General features: G+C 33.6%; 3 protein-coding genes across 12 annotated transcripts in view; 2 read left to right on the top strand and 1 right to left on the bottom strand.

Annotated features, from left to right (window-relative positions):
* Positions 1-1,223: 1,223 nt before the first annotated feature.
* LOC114252008 (enoyl-CoA hydratase domain-containing protein 3, mitochondrial) lies at positions 1,224-3,829 on the top strand. 2 transcript variants are annotated; one of them, XM_028186476.2, is made up of 7 exons: positions 1,224-1,403; positions 1,473-1,585; positions 1,911-2,046; positions 2,256-2,354; positions 3,147-3,238; positions 3,310-3,398; positions 3,466-3,829. In XM_028186476.2, exons 1-7 carry the CDS (start codon positions 1,386-1,388, stop codon positions 3,753-3,755), a joined length of 837 nt encoding a protein of 278 aa, XP_028042277.1. In that variant the 5' UTR covers positions 1,224-1,385; the 3' UTR covers positions 3,756-3,829. The 2 variants fall into 2 exon arrangements, with proteins under 2 accessions (XP_028042277.1, XP_089593686.1); XM_089737560.1 differs by having other exon boundaries at positions 1,235-1,403; positions 1,473-1,663.
* Positions 3,267-6,289, bottom strand: Arf102F (ADP-ribosylation factor 2). Its single transcript, XM_028186477.2, has 4 exons — positions 6,156-6,289; positions 5,789-6,051; positions 5,566-5,691; positions 3,267-4,830 (listed from the first exon to the last, which is right to left on the bottom strand). The coding sequence occupies exons 1-4, from the start codon at positions 6,220-6,222 to the stop codon at positions 4,744-4,746; spliced, it is 543 nt and encodes a 180-aa protein (XP_028042278.1). The 5' UTR covers positions 6,223-6,289; the 3' UTR covers positions 3,267-4,743.
* A 1,035-nt stretch (positions 6,290-7,324) lies between these two features.
* LOC114252007 (uncharacterized) overlaps positions 7,325-20,650 on the top strand; it is a 39,652-nt gene continuing 26,326 nt past the window's right edge. For 2 of the 9 annotated variants that reach the window (XM_028186472.2, XM_028186470.2), the window contains exon 1: positions 16,189-16,923. In XM_028186472.2, the coding sequence (XP_028042273.2) occupies positions 16,872-16,923 (52 nt within the window). In that variant the 5' untranslated portion in view covers positions 16,189-16,871. Of the gene's footprint in view, positions 7,535-12,498; positions 12,579-16,182; positions 16,924-18,766; positions 18,960-20,650 lie in introns of those variants that run through there. The other 7 variants (XM_028186474.2, XM_089737546.1, XM_089737527.1 and 4 more) reach the window with 7 other exon arrangements.

The following is a 20,650-nucleotide window of genomic DNA, read 5'->3' as shown; positions in this document are numbered from 1 at the left end:
GGTTAGTGTTAGCAAACTTTTTCAGATTGAGCCTTTGAACTCACTTACCCGTCCGGGCGTAGCTGGAAGCTGGAGGCTACTCTTCAGCTACTAGCGAATGGGTACAGAGAAAAAGTAGGTACCTACCTGCCTTATTGATTTAAACATAGAAAAATACCTATATAGTGCTTAAACTAATTTTCTGATAAGAAAAGACGTATTGTCAGTTTAACGTGAATTAGTAAAGTTTGATCTGAAATTAGAGGACTATATATTTAGATACTACAATACCTTTTTTGGAATATTACAATTTTTCAAAATATATAGTTCTCGGATTTATTCGGGCGGGAAATAGTATGTTAATTTAAAATGACATTAAACAAGGCAAGATTAAACGTACATTTATGTTTCCATGTTCGAAAATCGCAGAAAATACTATACTTTCCAAATGTTACTTGGCCTAGCTTTGCCCCATGCCATTATCCCCCGAGTGGCAATGAACCCATTCGATAAAATGAGCCGCCTGCTGTACTTGTCTTATGAAAATTAAGATACATAGGATAGGGCTTCCTGCTATTCTGTCCGTTTTTATTCTTCATTTCAATATGGCAATCGGTTTCTGCCGATGCAATTTTTATAACTATCGAGTTTATAACCATATTCAAATAGTCTACTAATATATATTTATATTCTTTATATGAATCGGAAAGAGGTGAAGTTGATTTATTTGAATTTGTAATCGATTGTACTACTCAGTAACATGTTGAAAATTTATTAAGACTTAATTGGGATTTTTCTAGAAAGGATGCACTTCGGCAAATGCTAACATAGACACAGCCAACTGAGTTTCTGGCCGGATCTTCGTGGGTCGTGTTTCCCATCCAGGGGTAGATTCTGCGAAGCACTGACTGCTCTTGCTGGGGCCAGTGTTAGCAACACTTCCGGTTTGAGCACCTTGAGCCCCGTGAGCTCAGCTACACGCTAAGGTGAAGCTGAAATAGCCTCTCAAGGCTATCAGCATAGGTAGGAAAATAATAATAATATTATTGCTAAATGGTTAATAGCCCAAGTTAACATAATGAATTTAGTAATATATACGTTTAAGTCGGAAGACGTAGTAATTACTATACTAATCTGTGTTTGTTGTATAGCGAAATCTTGATAGAAAAATAAGAATATAAAAATTAAAATGACTTGACCTAAAGGTCTTAGTTACCAAGTCATAAAATTAAAATTCCTTTAAAAAAATCTTGTTATGTACATAAGTACTTAGAGATAAAAGTGTATTTATTAAACTATTATAATATTATTATTGTAGGTATTCAAATTCTTTAGTACCTAGGCACTTGCCTACTTCTAATAAACTCTACTCCTACCTTACTTAATCGATCCACATATTCTACATCATGTTCAGTTTTGTTCAGGCAAGTTTTTCACGATTAGAAACCTTATGTATACCTTTTCTCTTTTTATATTAAGACTTTTCTTTGCAGAAGACCGGATCAAGGTCATTGTCAGTACTACGCCGTTTTGTTCACAATGAATATATAACTACTAGAGAAAATAATGGAACAAGAGAAATCACACTGAATCATGAAAAGACCAAGTACATACTATATGCTACTTAATGGGGATTAATAATAATACTTTTGGAAATTTGTGGCTAAATAATGAAAGCAAGAAAGTTAATAACTTTAATAATTCAAGAGATTTTAATTTTTAGCGTGTATCTGGAAAAAATTTACTGATCTTACATATTTCTAAGTCCTTTTTAGCTATAGCATTTGTGTTTTTAATAACACATTTAATAATTTACACATAATGTACTTCATTATCAATACCTACAACTTTTTATGTTAATTTGTCTGACTTACTTTTATTGAAGTGTCAACAATGTACTTTTATTAGACAAATTCCTATTTATTATTTAGGAATTCACTATCACTGAACATGATGAACCATTTGATAGAAGCTATCAATAAAAACAAAGAGGACATATCATTAAGAGCAATAATTATATCTGCAAAGGGTAATGTTTTCTCTGCAGGCCATAATTTAAAAGAATTAGTAAGTGAGATATTGTTAAATCTTATTAAAAATTATGAAGTCTTGTCCTGAGTAAAATATGTGAAAATATTCAATGCATAATTTTATGTTTTTCTAAGAACCGTTTTAGATTCTTAGTTTTTTGTCTCCTAAAACAAACTTGGTTGTCCCAAGCACCGATTCAAAACACTACACACTGCAGCTAAATTTTCACATTAAATCTATTTTAGCAATCTAGTTCTGGAGTTGACCAACACAAAGAGATATTTAGTAAAGCCACAGAGTTGATGAAATCTATTATTTTAAGTCCTGTACCTGTTATAGCTAAGGTATGTATTTTTTTCAGGTACTTTGATGTTTTACTATAACTATTGTTTGTGCAATTAAAATTTATACTGATACTTTCATTTCGATGCCTCCAATGAACACTACTTTAACTCAAAATTTTGAAATTTTCGTTTTTCACGCAAATTGCTTTACTATTTTAAAAGTATTACAAATCATTATTGATGGGGTTCGAAGCAAGAGTCAATCAGCTAGTTACACAAGAAAAAACCATAAATATATCTGCAATAATAAAGATTTTATCAACTTTTTTTGTTTACACGCTCCTCCTGTAAACCTACGAATTTGGAGTTAACATAGTGTTCATTGGAGGCATTGATTTGATAGTATGCATAGTATATCTTTTGTTTGTTGTTGACATTAATAAAAATGAGAACTTCTAAGAAAGATAATTGGTTAAGGCCATTAAGGCCTATGAATAGATACCAAATAAGTGTTGACAAACAGCAGTGATAGTGGTAGTGTTTTTCTTTTTTCTTTCTAGCTTAAATAAAAAGTTTCATGAAGCACATCTTATTTCATAACAGTTCTAATTGGCATACCTTATAGAATCATGAGCCATATTCTCTAAATAATTTTTATAAAGATAAAAAGGATCCTTTAGGATGCAGTTTTATTCTATTAAATGATTTCATAGATTAATTATTTTGTGACAAGAGATAGTTTTGCTATTCCAATAATGTTTCAATTATATGAATATATTGCTTTGGAGATGAGTTAAATATATTGTCAATGTTTATATTATTGTTATATAAATTTATTTATATAATTTATAGGTAAATGGATTTGCCACAGCGGCTGGTTGTCAATTAGTAGCCACCTGTGATATAATCGTATGTTCTGACTCAAGCAAGTTTTCCACTCCTGGGTAAAGAAATTTATAAATAAATCAGTAATTTAAATAGAACAAATATATTCAAAATATGATTACAATTGCAGTGCAAACTTTGGTATATTCTGTTCCACACCTGGAATTGCTCTTGGAAGATCTGTTTGTAAATCTAAAGCAACTTATATGCTTTTCACAGGTTAGTAATTATTATGCGAAAGTTTTTATTAAGCACTAATTTTTTTTTACATTAATATTCATTTAAGGTGAACCAATAAATGCACAGGAAGCATATGAAAGTGGCCTTGTCACAAAAGTAGTTCCAGCAAATGAACTAGATAATGAAGTTGAAAAAATAATTGAAAAGATAAAACACAAAAGCCGCAGTGTCATATCTATGGGTAAAGAATTTTTCTATCAACAAATTGAACTGAGCTTGTTCAATGCTTATGATTTAGGTGAGAAAGTAATGGTTGATAATGTTGCAAGTAAAGATGGACAAGAAGGTATAATGAGTTTTGTGGAAAAACGAAAAGCAAAATGGAGTCATAGATAAGATTACAAGATAAGATCAAAAGAACAGCAGTTTAGACACTTAGTGATATCTTCTAATAAATATATTTAATGAAATATCATTTTATTTACACCTAAATTTTATTTGCCACTATATTATGTAACTCAGTATAATATGCGTTTTCGTTTCACACTAAAGTTCAAATTATTTGAAATGACAAATCAGCCCAATCATTTATAAGACTATTATATCTATCATATTTAAAAATAAAGAGACTTCTTATTGCCAGTCTATTGAACCATTAAATATGTTTTCTTGAAAAAAGTTAAATTTGTACATAATATACATGAACATACTATATAAATTTTAATTTTGTGTTACGAGACTAATTCCTATTTGAGGAATTTGACAGCAGCAGTACAAATAGCTATAAATTACAAAAAAGTTGCTTCTCAATTACACTTTGCTGTAACAAATAATAATACATTGATTTATCTTAGATATTATTCATATTATTATGGAAATGGCATTGCTCACAGCAAAAATTAAACATTTACGTTTGAACCATTTATGAGTTTGGAATTGCATTGATAGTAAAGTTAATATTATCAACCACCACACTATATAGACGGCTTCTCTTAACATTGAACATTGGTTATATTAGACTAAACATGTAGTTAAAAGATGTTTTGATTTATGTTCATTCTTGTTAATTGATCAAAGACACAGAGACACACATTTTCATGGTAAATTAACACAATATTATCAACTTTAGTAGATTTAAAAATAATGGGGCATATTATCACAAACATAATGTGCAGATATTACATTTTAATTACAGAAAATAAATAAATGGATTCCTCCAATTCAAAAATTCTACAAATAAAAACATGAAACAAGACATACATATATAAAATGATATATAATTTGCTTAAGTCTTTTAGTTTGAATAGCATGAACAACATTATAGTTGAAGTAAATCGGGAATGTATTTTTCCTTGTTTCCCTGGGATTGATCTTGAACTTAGCTTCATTTCTTCGCTAGCTCATTGGACAGCCAATCAAGACCTTCATAAAGCCCCTGTCCTTGTGTAGCGCATGTTGCTTGGATGTACCACTGTTGGAAAAACTAGCATTAAACTATATACAATTTTCATTTATTTCATTTTAAATTATTAGAGGACACACACACTCGCATAATATTCTACAACAGTGTGATCTAATTTTAGTAGCATTTAAGTTTGTTTAACCAGGTGGTCACACTATACATAGCTGTAGATTATTATTGTACTGTAATAAGCATTTTTGTACAATGTAGATAAGTGGTTACCAAAAAATGAATACAATATGGTGTAACTGACACAAAATTATGTATTACTGTGAAACATTTCATAATTTAAAAGCTTCCCATTTCAATTGGTTGTGTCATACACCATAACAGGAACCAGACCAAGTGATATTTCACAACCGCAAGGTGCTTTACCATTTATAAATTTATTTATAGTATTTAGAATCAGATGTATAACTGTAAGACAGCAAATTTACTACAAATGGTTATGATAATGCCAAATTAATTAATTTTTTTTTTTTTTTTATTGCTTAGATGGGTGGACGAGCTCACAGCCCACCTGGTGTTAAGTGGTTACTGGAGCCCATAGACATCTACAATGTAAATGCGCCACCCACCTTGAGATATAAGTTCTAAGGTCTCAGTATAGTTACAACGGCTACCCCACCCTTCAAACCGAAACGCATTACTGCTTCACGGCAGAAATAGGCAGGGCGGTGGTACCTACCCGTGCGGACTCACAATAGGTCCTACCACCAGTGAAAAAAATTAATAATTGCTTACCCGTCGATTTCTCAGATTACCAAGGTTTAGGGCATTCGTAAGTTCTGCAGCAGTCATCGCATTTGGCATGTCTTGTTTATTAGCAAAAACTAAAATAACTGCATCTCTAAGTTCGTCTTCTTTTAACTGAAACATTGTTAGTATAAACAAATTGTCGATTTTGAAGAATTTTTCGGTATTGATGAAGAGGACATGTTTCTGTTCCTGTTTAAATAAAGCTTACCATATTAGCCAACTCATTTTCGGCTTCTGCTATTCTTTTTCTGTCACTAGAATCTACAACAAATATCAAGCCTTGAGTGTTCTGGTAATAATGACGCCAAAGAGGCCTGATTTTGTCTTGGCCGCCAACGTCCCACACGGTGAAACTAATATTTTTGTACTCAACTGTTTCCACATTGAAACCGATTGTCGGTATCGTAGTCACGATTTCACCGAGTTTTAATTTGTAAAGTATGGTAGTTTTTCCCGCAGCATCTAAACCAACTGAAAATAAAGACAAATTATTCACGATTTAATCTTACATCACGACATTATTTGACGATAACAAAAGAAATGCAGTCTACAAGATGAGCTGTCACGTTACTAACCCATAAGAATACGCATTTGTTTTTTGCCGAACAATCTAGTAAATACACTTGATATTGTTAGACCCATGATTATTTATAACGTTTAATATTATTTACAGTAATTTGAAAGGAAGATTACGAATTTTCTTGTGAAGTTAACTAAACAAACGACAAAATGATAAAGTTTATAATCTCCTTTTTGTTCTGACCAGTTCTGACAGACTGACACGCACTATCATAGACTATCCTTGCTAATAAAAATAAACAGTGTGATATTTTAGTTTTTAGTCTATATTACACTACAAACTCAATAGAATCAAGATCAAGCAATAAAAATATCCCCTGAATTACATACTTAGGATTTTATTATTAATCCATGGATAAACGTGCCCATAATCCGCCTGATATAAAGTGCTTAACGCGGATGGCTGGCGCCACCCATCCCATGTTTAGTGCTTCGAACATCGAGATATTATATACTACGAATCTCGATGGCTTCGAAACATAAATGACGCTCTCTTGACGAAATAATTCACATTTCTTTGGCTCAACACTTATGAAATTGATGGCTTTTTTTTGTTAACAACAACTGTATAAAGTTTCAACGCAAACGGTTAATGTCAATGTGTAATAGCTGTTTATTTTTAGTAAAACGGTGTACTTTAAAGGTCTATGATTTTTCCTTAGCATATTGTTGAAGAAGACCTGTTAAAATGTCAATGAAAACGAATCGAGCATTCTATTTGGTGACATCAAATTGGCCTGTTACTCGGTTCAATTAGTATATACCTATGGACCGACTCTGTTTTAACAGTGTTTCGTGTGTGATACTTACACGTGCACCAACTCTATTCGAGGAATAGTCTTACGTCAGTATACTCATAGATAATACACTTAATATCTAAGAGTGTGATCTCGCCACAGAGCTAACATACATAAACGAATTTTATATAGGCACTCTCGTAATCGAGAAGATTGTGAAATGTAACAGATGTTTGCATTTGACGTAACTAACTACAATTATTCTAAGATTGCCTGTGCACATTTAACAAATTTTCAAACAAGGCATTGGAATATTATAATGCTGATGTGTATAAACTATCGAAAGTATATATTTAAGAAAAACTACATATATTATTTGCTTGTAATAGATTTACAGTCGAGTATTGTTTGAGTTTTTCAAAAGTAAAATGAGCTATGAGGAACGGAACAATACTGACCTTGAGTTTGACTGTGCTCCGTGTCAACTGGACATCCAATCAAAAATCAACCTTGCAGAGTAGTGTTTAATCTTTGAATCAACCATACTATGATATTTCGGCTGTCATGCGTCGTCATAGAAACCATTAAATAAAAAACTTTGTAATCCTTCGACGAAACCGACATGGAGGTATTTGAAGGTAAGATTAAAATAAAATAATAATATCACTTAAACCCATCTGCTTTTGACGTATATATGGGCGCCATGATTTGAAATCAAATTAAAAACTAACAGGTTTCAATCGTAGAGAAGAATCGTGGAGTAGTGTTTTTTGTTGATAGACTTGTTCAACTATTTAAGATCGAGTCAATACTTAATTATTCTAGAGCCTCTTTCTATGAAATTGCATTATACTATGCGGTAAACAGAACCCTACCCAAAATAAGCTGTATCTATCTTGTAAAAAAAAAACTATTTTGCTAATTGATTGTAACTAAAATAATCGAATGAAAATAATCCTACCGTTACATACTATGAACTATTAAATTTTAATAGGACAGGATCCGCGAAAACAAATTAATGCCTATACTTGAAATTATTAATATATAAATATCTAAGCTATGTTCTTTACGAAATTGCCGATATGTAGTACTAGAACCATGTTTTCAATTAATTGTCCTTTCAACACTTGTAATGTATATTTATTTAACTAGCTACAAAGTACAAACAAAAATTTAGTTTGTTTACAGATTGATACATATTACACACCCTATTTGATTATTGATTATATTATAGGTACATACGCTACCTATTATAAAAAAATTACACACGCAGCTTAATTTCAAGGCGTATTCATTTTTTCGCACCTTTTATTCAAACAAAAATTAATCTCAAATTTATTATAATACAAGATAGTTAATAATTAGTTATTTATTATTATATAATTAGTTTAGTAACGAAAAATGTATATATACAACTATAAAACCGAATCGTAACTTAAACTAACAAATAAATACGCTAATGCTATTACGCTTAATTTGCGTAGGTATCACGATTTACTAGAGACAGTAACATTACAAACCGACATTATTCACATTCAGCATACAGTGAGTAAAGACAAACTTGGTCAGCTAATGTTTTATCGCGTGGTTCCAAGGCAGTAGGTAATTATTATACAGGCGCGCAATAGGCCAAATTACGTCACTCTGCCGTACTCGAAGATGGGTGGATCAGAGCGGGTCTACGACTATAAACAGACTAATCAAATGAAATAAAAATTTAGAACTTTTCACAGGGAGATTCTCGTTAAAACACCTACTAATAGATAAAATGTTATTCTGTTTAAATACATACACACCTTTGTATACTGTAATGTAGTAATTAGCACGTTGTACATTATGAAGTTAAAATCAATAGTGGCAGTTTTAGGTTCACTGAATTTTCCTCGGAGCAAGTGCTAAAAATTTCCTTAAACCGATTTAATTTTAAGGTCACTAAAGACAAAGTACGCTAGTTGATAACGAACAATTAAAACTGTTTACTTCATTATAACTTCGTAAACAGTCGATGATAGGTACAATAAGAATTTTCCCAAAGACTTTTCTCGTGAGAGCTGAGAACCAATCCACGAATAATACATAGTGCCGTTAAGGTCACGCGAAAATCCATTTTATAATCAAACTAGAATGTAAAATTGCCAAAATAAAATTAACCACATTCGCACCGTCCTGCCAAGCAACGACTCGCGTTCAGTAAAAAATCTCCTGCTTACCGTTCCCTTTAAACAAATTTACAAATGTATTTATTTTATTAGAACACTAGCGACCCGCCCTCGCTTCGCTTCGGAAACATTAAAACACACATGAAACCAAAAAAATAAAATAAAAAAAAATAAAAAAAAGTAGCCTATGTTCATCGGGAACGATGTCGGCTTCTAATGGAAAAAGAATTTTTCAAATCGGTCCAGTAGTTTCGGAGCCTATTCGAAACAAACAAACAAACAAATCTTTCCTCTTTATAATATTAGTATAGAGTATAGATTATTATTATATTATTATTATTATTATAGTATAGATATAGATTTTCAAGATCCTAACCTGTTAGGATTTTACAGATAGTGCATCAAAACATGATTCGATTCTAAGTAATCACTGATAGCGCTTGTAAACAAAACAAATATCTACTTCAAAATGCTAACTAATTAAATAAATCGTGAACAAATAAATATTTATTTTATGAATCTGAATTAAAAAATGATTCATAGACTTTCAAAATAAGCATCCACGCAGCATCGACGAAGGTGTTACATAAAAAAATCGCCATTATAAAACATGAAATCGTAATTGCTATTCAAAGTCTCTAAGTCAAATTTTATAAAATATTTCCTTTCGCTGAACAACAAAAACAAATACTTCAAAATACTAACTAATTAAATAAATCATGAACAAATAAATATTTTTTTTATGAATCTGAATCAAAAAAGGATTCGTAGACTTTCAAAATAAGCATCCACGCAGACATCGACGAAGGTGTTACATAAAAAAATCGCCATTATAAAGCATGAAATCGTAATTGCTATTCAAAGTCTCTAAGTCAAATTTTATAAAATATTGACTTTCGCTGAACAGCAAAATTGATTGCCTAATAACTATAACGTAGTCGTCAAAAACTTAGTTTTATAACGTTATCACTATTAGTGTTACGATCTTGTTTGAATAACAGTTTCTTCTATAAGCTCATAATAATGTTCCTGTCAGTTATTGTTAGTACCGAATCCGCTTTCAATTTACTGTTTCTATTTTTATTTTTGATGCGGTGTACGATTTGTTACATTATATTCTATTGGAAGATAAAAATCATGAAGTTGGAAGTACTCGTTTATAAAAAAAAAGACTGTTATGAATAAACGCGGTTATGCAACATGGATTCATCACTTTTTTTTTTATTGCCCCTGTAGGCATAGGATCATACGGCCTACCTGATGGTGAGTGGTTACCATCGCCCATGGACTTCAGTAATGCCAGAGCCAAGATGCTGCCTACCGTTAAGTACGATATATTGTAAACTTATTCCCAAATTTATATTCCATGATTTTAGGCATTTAAAGCTATAGTGCTTTTATCAGATCGGAACATTGATCTCAATAGTTGATCCGACTCTCGACTTTCCCATTACTGCTTATTTGTTACCTACCTCACCATTACCTCCAAAATATTCAAAGCTCGACGAATTATGGCTGCTGCGCGTGTGTGCGTGTTTGCAGTAATAATATAAGGATAATAAAAAAAACGTGAAATGAAAACGTAAAAATAGTTTTAATTATGCCCACGTCTCTAGGCAAAGGCAAGATACTAAAATCTCTTGCACATAAATACGGATAATTTTATTTGTAATGTTATGAAGAGCTATTTATTTTGTAAGAGTTATTGTAACACAATTCTGAAGATACCTATCAATTGTAAGTGTTATATAAAAAAAGACCGTAACATTCAATTGACGATTGAATTGATATATTGCAAGCACTGGACTCCAATTGAACCCGCATTAAAGTTGTAAAATTCATACTCTGTCCTCGGAAGGCAATTCAAGTTTCTTGACCCCTTCTCGACGTCACCGTAACATGATGTAAGCACATACATGATAAAGCATAAAAAATGTTTTTCTTTTTCTGAAATAATATAATACGGTTAAGAGTTAACGCTAACTAACGCTAACTAACTAAGGTAATTAATACTGACTATCGTTAGCGGGTAAACACTGATCTTATTCTGCCCATCTCTGTGGCAAGCCGTAACACCTTTACATGCTCGTTATTTGGAACCTCTGGGTCTGCGCAGGGACTTCGGTTCCCTCTGTATTTTGTACCGTATGTTCCATGGGGAGTGCTCTGAGAAGTTGTTCGAGATGATACCGGCATCTCGTTTTTACCATCGCACCGCCCGCCACCGGACTAGAGTTCATCCATACTACCTAGAGCCACTGCGGTCATCCACAGTGCATTTCCAGAGGTCTTTTGTGTCACGTACCATCCGGCTATGGAATGAGCTCCCATCCACGGTGTTTCCCGAGCGCTATGACATGTCCTTCTTCAAACGAGGCTTGTGGAGAGTATTAAGCGGTAGGCAGCGGCTTGGCTCTGCCCCTGGCATTGCTGAAGTCCATGGGCGACGGTAACCACTCACCATCAGTTGGGCCGTATGCTCGTCGGCCTACAAGGGCAATAAAAAAAAAACTTATTGAGGCAATCAAAATATAACTGACCTACTGTCATAAAATATTCATAATTAATGTAACTTTTGCTAAAACATGCTAGCTTAAAACTAGGTAATGTTTAACGCACATTGTTTTTACATTTAATCGAAAATTACTTTAGACCAACGTTTACTACCAATATATTATAGGAAATTGAAGTCATCAATCATTCGCGTTCGCTGCTGACCTGTATTCCTAAATAATTGATCACTTGTGCGGCTTTATGAGAACAACCCATTAAATTATTTTTAGCAAACTCGAAGATGTTGAGGTTTCGTCTTTAAAAATAAACCACAGTGCGATTAAGATATTTTAATCAAGTCCCCGAAGTTTTTAACGAGTACCGGAAAACTTACTAATACGAATATTATAACAATATAGATGAAAGTGAATCCTGAATGAACTCTATTAGAATAACCGATTAAGTACTATAACAGTGCTTCGTTCAAAAATTACGGCCATAAACCACCTACACGATGTTTTTATTCTGATGAGACAAATCCGTACAATATCGGTCTCGTTTTTATCCTCTTTGTTCTGGTGTATTTGAGTGACGTTAATCACATTAATCTTAAATTTATAAAATATATTGCGGAGTGCATTTTATCGTAGTTACAACTTAACTCATGTTTAGGAGTTCGATATAAAGCACACACTTTGATTTCAAGGTTCATTTATTTATGGTCTTCCCCAAGTGCGGTGCCACTATTAATAAATGTTAAAGTTATGGTTCCACATTCATATACAAATTCCGGTAGCAAGCATCATTGCTTTCGTGCTTATAAGGATAAACAAAATGCAACATTTGGAGAACTGTCTTTGTTTAAAGTAAGTTTTAACTTTGTTAGTAAGTTTAACTTTCAGTAAGTTAAGTTTTCTTTTATTGCCCGTGTAGGCAGACGAGCTTACGGTCCACCTGATGGTGAGTGGTTACCGTCGCCCATGGACTTGAGCAATGCCTGGGGCAGAGTCAAGCCGCTGCCTACCGTTAAGTAAGTTTGTTTACTTCTTTAATGTTATTATTTTTAGGAATAAAGTAATCAAAATGATGTAAAGGCACGCACCCACGGTCTAAATAACGTTCGATTACGTACAGATCTGATGTTTAAATGAATATAAATTATCAACTTTGAAACACATCCTCTTTCTCCTTGCGTCGCTTTCCTCATTACTGAGCATCATTCTCTCAGGTACAATTTCCCTCGATCTGCTGCTATCCGTGGCTTCATGGAGGGCATCGTGGAACTTGAAACATACCGAACATTACTTCATTAATTTAAAAACTTACAACTACAAAAATGTAAACACTACAAGATTCCCCTCATTACTAATAAAATATTTGTAGCGTCGGAAATGGTAAAAAACAAACACATCACTGGGTTTAACTAATCTGTCGTTCTTAAATCCGTCCCACAATTATTTTCTTTTGATATTATCTACGGCGTGATTCCGGTTGCGTCAGTTCTTTGTTTTGTGTATAGAGTATACTCGTATGACAATAAGACGTGAACTGGTTCTTGCACAGTACAGCTCACGATGCTCAGAGCACGTTTCTCGTTAAATACATGTTAACTAAATTCAAACGTTAAATAAACAAACCGTTACTACACCCTAGCCTGTTTGCGTGGTACCTACACTAGGTACCTACTAGGTCATAAAACCATCTGACCACATTATGATATCACGTTCGTCTGTTTTGGAATCTTGTTTTCGCACAAGAAGTTATTTCTGCGTCGTTTATTAATGAAACTACGTCTTAATGTTATGTATAAGAAGTAAATCAAAATTAATAAAACGAATATGATAAGCCAGTTTTAATTAATTCGCTAAAAAATCTTGTTATGGAACTAGTGAAAACCGGTCACATTCCGCTGTGTCTATCACTAATTGTATGTAAAACATCAATTTATTGAAACTAGTCGAGCCCCGCCCCAGCCCATATTGTACGGTGATGGTACTATGATAGTAACTTGAGTACCAACAACGTCCGCACAAAATTTCACTACAATCTGATAAACGATTTAGGAATGTGTAGGGAATAAATATACAAACATTCGTTTTTAATTAAATAGATATGTATCTATAAAAAAATCTATCCACATTCGTAACTTATCTAGATAACAAAGTGTCGGACTGGCCAAATAAAATGTCGCAACCGCCAAGCGTCATCCTATTTAATAACCACCAATCGTATGTACTTCAGCCAATATGCTCGTTTACCATTTGTTATTCTAAAATTATTCGAAGTTCCTTTCAATTGTAAGTTAGACTAAGCGCTTTGCTTCTAAAAGGGTAATATTAACGAAACTGATTAAAGTTTTTTTTTTATTGCTTAGGTGGGTGGACGAGCTCACAGCCCACCTGGTGTTAAGTGGTTACTGGAGCCCATAGACATTCACAACGCAAATGCGCCACCCACCTTGAGATATAAGCTGTAAGGTCTCAGTACAGTTACAACGGCTGCCCCACCCTTTAAGCCGAAACGCATTACTGCTTCACGGCAGAAATAGGCGCGGTTGTGGTACCTACCTACCCGTGCGGACTCACATGAGGTCCTACCACCAGTAAAAATGTAATTATATACAAAAACTGTAAAGCTGCTATTAACAATTAAACTACTAAGCGTTGCGTACCGTTGAGGATGTGCAACCAAGTATGAGGTGCATTAGTCGGTCGCGCACCATTGCCTCTGATGCTGGGACCGTGCTTTCACATATCGACAATTTCGAACAGTGCCAATCAAACAACTATATTTCTATGAAGCGTGACGGAAAATTACAATACGAGGCCGTTTGTCGGTATATTTGTTTAAAAGCCAAAAATAACAACATTTTATAAGACTAATGTGTGAATAGACATATTTTGCGTACAGCAAATTTGAGTTGATAAATTTGAATGCTGTGTTATTGATACGCTTTCCTGTTTTACATGCACATAATTTCGTAAAAGCGAGATGAAGCAAAACAAACACTAACCTAACTGTGTCACAAGGCGTCGTTTGTTCACGACTTTAGCATATTTCACGGTTATAACGCTTTTGTTTATTTTGCGAAACAGAAGTCTGGACATGCACTCACATATAACTCTTGCTAAATAATAACTTCGATACCTATTTCAAAATCCAATATTCAATTAAGCAAATCGTTCATAAACAGATGTGACTATTTGACTCTGAGCTGAATAGTCGAAATGATTTGGTTGGTAAGAAATAAGGAAGCAATTTTCAACAGGACTAAATTAGCGGGAACGGAGAGGATGCGTTATGTTTCCGTTAACGACTACGTCTAAAGCGGGCATAATTATGTTTGTGTCTCAAACTGTAAGACTAAGGAGTGTTTTTATTTACTCTCGCATATGGGCAGGCGTGCTCGCGACTCGTCTGGTGCTAATTGTTATTGGAACCTATGGACACTATTACATCGTATCGCTCTCTCATAGTATCGCTATACTATGAGAGATGGTGGTCTCAACTGCATTAAAATTACAACTATACTATCCTCCATTCAAACGGAAACAGAGTACTGGTAATATAATAAGTATAAGAATTAGTAATAGAGTAAGGAAAAAATATGAAGACACTGTACTGCTGTGGCTATATTTCTCACATTCTTAATGTCCTTAAGTGATCGTGACTTCTCACTTATAAGATTAGAGTAATGTAGTCTATACTCTAACTCTAATAGCTCTATACACTATTATGTCGAAGTAAGACATCCAGCACGTACTTGAAAAGTTATGAGGTGCTTTATTTTTTGTGAACTTAGAATCATCTTTTCAACTATTGAAAAAACTCATTCGAGAAATTCTTCCACCGTTTTGGAATACTCAATATACAAGATGCGCCCAATTTTGAACGATATAGAGTGAGTGGTTCTTAGGTGGAATCTACCTTTCCAATTTCATTTTGCACAGATTAGCGCCAATAATCCAAATTAAAATAACTATAATATAGTAGACGAAATTATGATGGTTCGTCCCTTTTTTGTTATTTAGCTACGGTACCCAAAAATAATGCACAAAACTTTTTCTAAATGGATATAAGGATTGGCTTAAATTTGTTCCATTATTTACAATAAATAACTCATTTATGCAAAACATTAATATTGTATTAAAGATAAAATCTTCTCATGGCACTACTGAATCAAAAATTTTTTTTTTACAAAATTCCTTTATCCTTTTTTGCCCAATTGTGTCCTGTTTCCCTAATATATGGATAACTGTTGTTGTTTCATTCACACCCTTCGTGATTTATACATAGTCCAAACCCATTATCCCAATTCGAATTGGTCCGCTTCTCGAAAGTGCTATACGTTAAAATTCCATTTTTAAAAGGGACAGCGGATACGTTGTCTCCGGTGCTGTCAACACTATGCCATTAAAGGATTTCAAATCGTGTATACCTATGCTTCAATCGAAGTCTTCGTAAGATTATAATATATTATAATAACTCAATTGCCTGCAGTTAGGCCGTGGAATTTGTCGTTGCGGGATTTCTAGTAAAATTGTGTCATATTTGTAAGTAAATTCAGCACAGGAATATGGTTCAACAGGGATGGTGTATTATTCTAAGTCGAGCGCTGCGCGTGCGCTTTTAAATGTTTAGTTGTGTTCACAGCACCAACATGAACAGCCGTCACGTGTGTTGGTTCCCGCTGGTGTTGTGATTCCTGATTCATAGATTGGTTCATAAACGGTCAGTTGTGTAACTGGCGGCGCGGCGCTTTGAAATCTTCCGTCCTCTTACCACGTATCTAAATTATTCAATGAGTATTTAACGTTGAGTTCAGTATTATAGTTGTGTAGCTGACGACAACTCGTGTATAAAGTGTTTTTTTTTGTCGAATTGTTATCATTTCCTGGCGGTTTGCACATGATAGTAATTGATAAGTGAAGTGTTAAGATAAGCTACACTGGAGAACGGAACCAGGCTTGTTGTGTTAAAATTGAAAGTAGGTTCTTCTCAACGGATTGATTATTTTTGGGTTTTTGTTCAATTTCTTTTTCAAATTAAAGGGAGATGGTACGATGGGACGAATTATTGATTCGGATTTAAAAAGTTCCGTACGTATGAGTGATGCGCTCTGCGCCGGTACAAGTGTTGCGTTAGGACTATTTTCGTAGCACGGAAATAAGAGCGGCAAAAGGAGCAAAAAGCCGAGATAGCCTGAAAAACTTGAGGACGTGGTTTCGAGTGTATTTCGGTCTGCCGTGAGCTGATGTATAGGTAGAAAACACTATTTTAAGTGTGAAATCTGTGTCATATTGTGAGATTTGTTCCAGTCAAAATGAAGAAGAGCACTATTTCGAAGTTGAAATCTATTTTTGGATCGAAAAAAGGTAATTTATTCTTTAGCGCTTTATCAGTTGGTAATAGTCGAAAAATCTTAGCTCAAAGTGTTACATATCGTTCATTGTGCTGGACCAAAACGAGTATAAATTGAACTACTTTCCCTATACAGATTTTCTTCACCCGCTCAGGGTCTATTCACGTTGTAATGCTTGCTGATGATGCACCCCGGGGGGTCTTGAACTCGTTGACACATCTAAGAAGAAAAAAAAGCAATAGGTACATTTAGTTGTACATACAACAACAAACAATACATTAGTCGGTGTTTACCGAGCGCTTTGACATGTCCTTCTTTAAAAGAGGCTTGTGGAGAGTATTAAGCGGTAGGCAGCGGTTTGGCTCTGCCCCTGGCATTGCTGAAGTCCGTGGGCGACGGTAACCACTCACCATCAGGTGGGCCGTATGCCTAGAAGGGCCTGCCTAGAAGGGCAATAAAAACATAAAATAAAATAAAGACTATAAAGATATAAGAAAAATAAAAATCAGCATCAAGGCCCCGCTTTTACCCATGCGTCTGAAACTGAAGATCCTTTAAAAGTTCTTATTAGAACGCTCCAGTTTATTGCGACCAATACTCGGAGGTTTACGCGTGTACCGTACTGGTCATCGAATCCTTTCGACTTTCGAAATAAGTTTTCCTTTACCAGAATGATCTACTTTAGCTCAACACAGATAAGTAATAATCCTCTATAAATTTCACACGCCGGTTCAGGGCTGATTAGAAACGTCTCAGCGCTTATCTTGGAAGTTAACCTCGTAATATTCACATATGTAACAAAAATAATATGATAATAAGCGATAAAAAATTTAAAAATAAGCCAGACATTTTTAAATGTCACATTGTAATGATTTCTGCTTCTAAAACGTTATAATCTTGTTAGAATTTTGTATGTGGTAAATAAATGACTACGTATTTCTATTGATTCATTTGATTCAAAAATCGTTTCATATTAAATCGTTTCAATCATATTGTGGTATATATAAACATACCTCTATGTATTTGGCGTTGTTTATCCTATTTCTATTCCTATATATATTATTGAAACTAAAAAAGTTTCGAATAAATTATTATTAATCAAAGTACTCAGTAAAAAAAAGCAGCTGTACCGAGATAAAAAAATCCTCTTCTCGCATTAAACTTGAACAGCTGCTAAACCCCAATGTCATGTATAATTTCCTGGGGATTTCACCCTTAACCGAAATTAAGGGTGAATACATTATAATATTGTACTACAGTAAAAAAATCCCGGCACCTTCTACCTCTGTAGTGTAAATTAGCAGATTAGGTAATGGCCCACCTGGGGGTATATATCCCAGAGTCCTTAAGCATAAAGCCCAAGTCTCAATATTATTGTAATATCAATTTTCCTAATCATTAAATCCAACCGCATTACTGCTTGGCGGCAAAAATGGGACAATGTGACCAATCTGTCTGGTATAGCACTCCCTACCAATCAAATACAAATACATATGTATACTTTGTATACGCATTGAAAGGGAAGTACCTAGTGGTAGTTGACCTGATTAATAGCAGGCAGATTATTATTATATATAAATGTTGTCCTCTGGTGTATATAATATAGTATAGTAGTATTGTGTATATAGCATAGCTATTAACGCAACAAGCGCGTTAACAATTTTTAAAGTAATTTATAAGTGTGATTTTTATTCGAATTCAATAAAAGCTATTCTTCAAGTGACTAATGGAACGAAAATGGAATAAGAATAAGAATCAAATAGATGATATCATAAACTCAAATAAATGTTTTATGTAATGTAGCGAAACTACAAATAATAACCTTTAATTCTGAGCATTCGGCAAGTGCAAAATATGTGTTGCTCAGTCGAAATACAATACCGCTGATAAGCACGTGGTTACCGCCACACGCAATATTGTGACTCGCTACTTGCTACCAACTTACTCGGTATTTATTTGCAAGTCTGCTCTCAACAGTGCCTGTCCATTTGTGATATTATTTCATTTTAGAAACAATGCTCTGCGGTATTCGATTTCGAAGAAAAAAAGGTCAGTCACAGTATAATATTGATTTACGTTATATCGATACAGTTTTTTTATGTTATATAGATTTTACGTACACTAAATACTATAGTTTTGTAATCTTTGTTTTTAAGAAATCAAGTCTTTTGCTTTGATCACGTTTCGTTTTTTTTTTTTTTGTAATTAAGTGATTTTCCACGGCCACGACGTCATTAATCATCCTGTCATCCGTTCTGCTTACAGCTGATGATCTCGCCTAACATCACCGCATCAATCTTAGAATTTTATTATATAACTAGAAGTGTCTTAAAAACCTCCTCGTTCGTGGGAAATTTTGAAATCGTGATTGTAACAAAACTATTACGTGTACATTCGTCTTAGCATCTTTGTTATTAATCTACTATTTCGTGCGTTGCTCCCGTTCGAACATAAAGACTACAATGTATGAGAATATTTTATGATAAAACATTAATAAACCTGTTAATCATTTCGTATCATCAATACACCACGACATAATTGTTGTCGCACAATTATGTTCCTATTGTTTTATTACTGTCGGGTCAGATGATGATGGTGTTGGAATAATGTCAAGCTTCAGGTCACACCGTTGTTCTCTCCTCTACGTATTTGATCAAAGACAGTATTGTTTTATAAAATCTAATCATAAAATCATAAATAATGCAATAAACTGTCCTGATAGACGAAAGAAATCGAGGTTTCAATTTAAAAAAAAATAATGTTTCATTTTTATTGCCGAATTACTAGTGTCAGTTGTTTTTAATAAACTTTACACCGATTTCCAAAAACTTATTTAAGAGTCATATCAATGTTGCTTAATTATACGGAATGAATCGATAGTGTAGTGCGTCGGGTGTCAATTTTAAACTGATTTCTATTTGTTTATCGATGCAAGACCTTTGGAAACATGATCCCTTTACTTTCACTCTGATTAATTGTCATTTGTATCGCGGGTGTTCTCTGGATTGAATTTTTTTTCAATATGTATTAACTCTAACTTTTATGTCTTGTAAATTGTAGTGTTGTTGTTACTAAACGTGCACTATAATATATGCTAGTGCATATGTTATATATTATTGCACTAAAATATTTGAAAGACTCGTTAATTTATTAGTGTATTTGACAGCTAGCACATGACCTACCCGGCTATTCGTTTATTCAAACGACCAAGCGTGATTGTTACGCAAAAAAATGGCATTTTGGCAATACTAATTCATAAGGAAGTACTCAAATTATTGATTAATGGAAAGAATACAGAAACCTAAATAGGATAATAAGGTACCATTAGGCAGTGGCTTAACCGTCCCCCTGGCGTTGTTGATGTCCATGAGCAATATTGACTACTTACCATAAGATGGATTGAGTGCTGGTCTGACTCAAAAAGGCAATAAAAAAGTACTTACTGCTCTGAACCAATTATGGGAAGTAAAATTAAGGAAACCGAGGTCGCAGTTACGAATTCTGTAATAAATAACTTGACAAACTATTATCATGTTCTCTGGTCTGAAATGCGGGTAATTCATGGCAAGGAAATTTTATCCAGTTTCAATCTATATATATAAAAATGAATTGCTGTTCGTTAATCTCGCTAAAACTCGAGAACGGCTCGACCGATTTGGCGAATTTTGGTCTTGAATTATTTGTGGAAGTCCAGAGAAGGTTTAAAAGGTAGATAAATATGAAAATGCTCGGAATTAAAT

This window comes from Bombyx mandarina, chromosome 03 (genome assembly GCF_030267445.1).
Source record: "Bombyx mandarina strain Sakado chromosome 03, ASM3026744v2".
Taxonomy (NCBI): Eukaryota; Metazoa; Arthropoda; class Insecta; order Lepidoptera; family Bombycidae; genus Bombyx; species Bombyx mandarina.
Note: the sequence above shows the minus strand (reverse complement) of the source record. Positions and strands in the feature narration are given on the sequence as shown.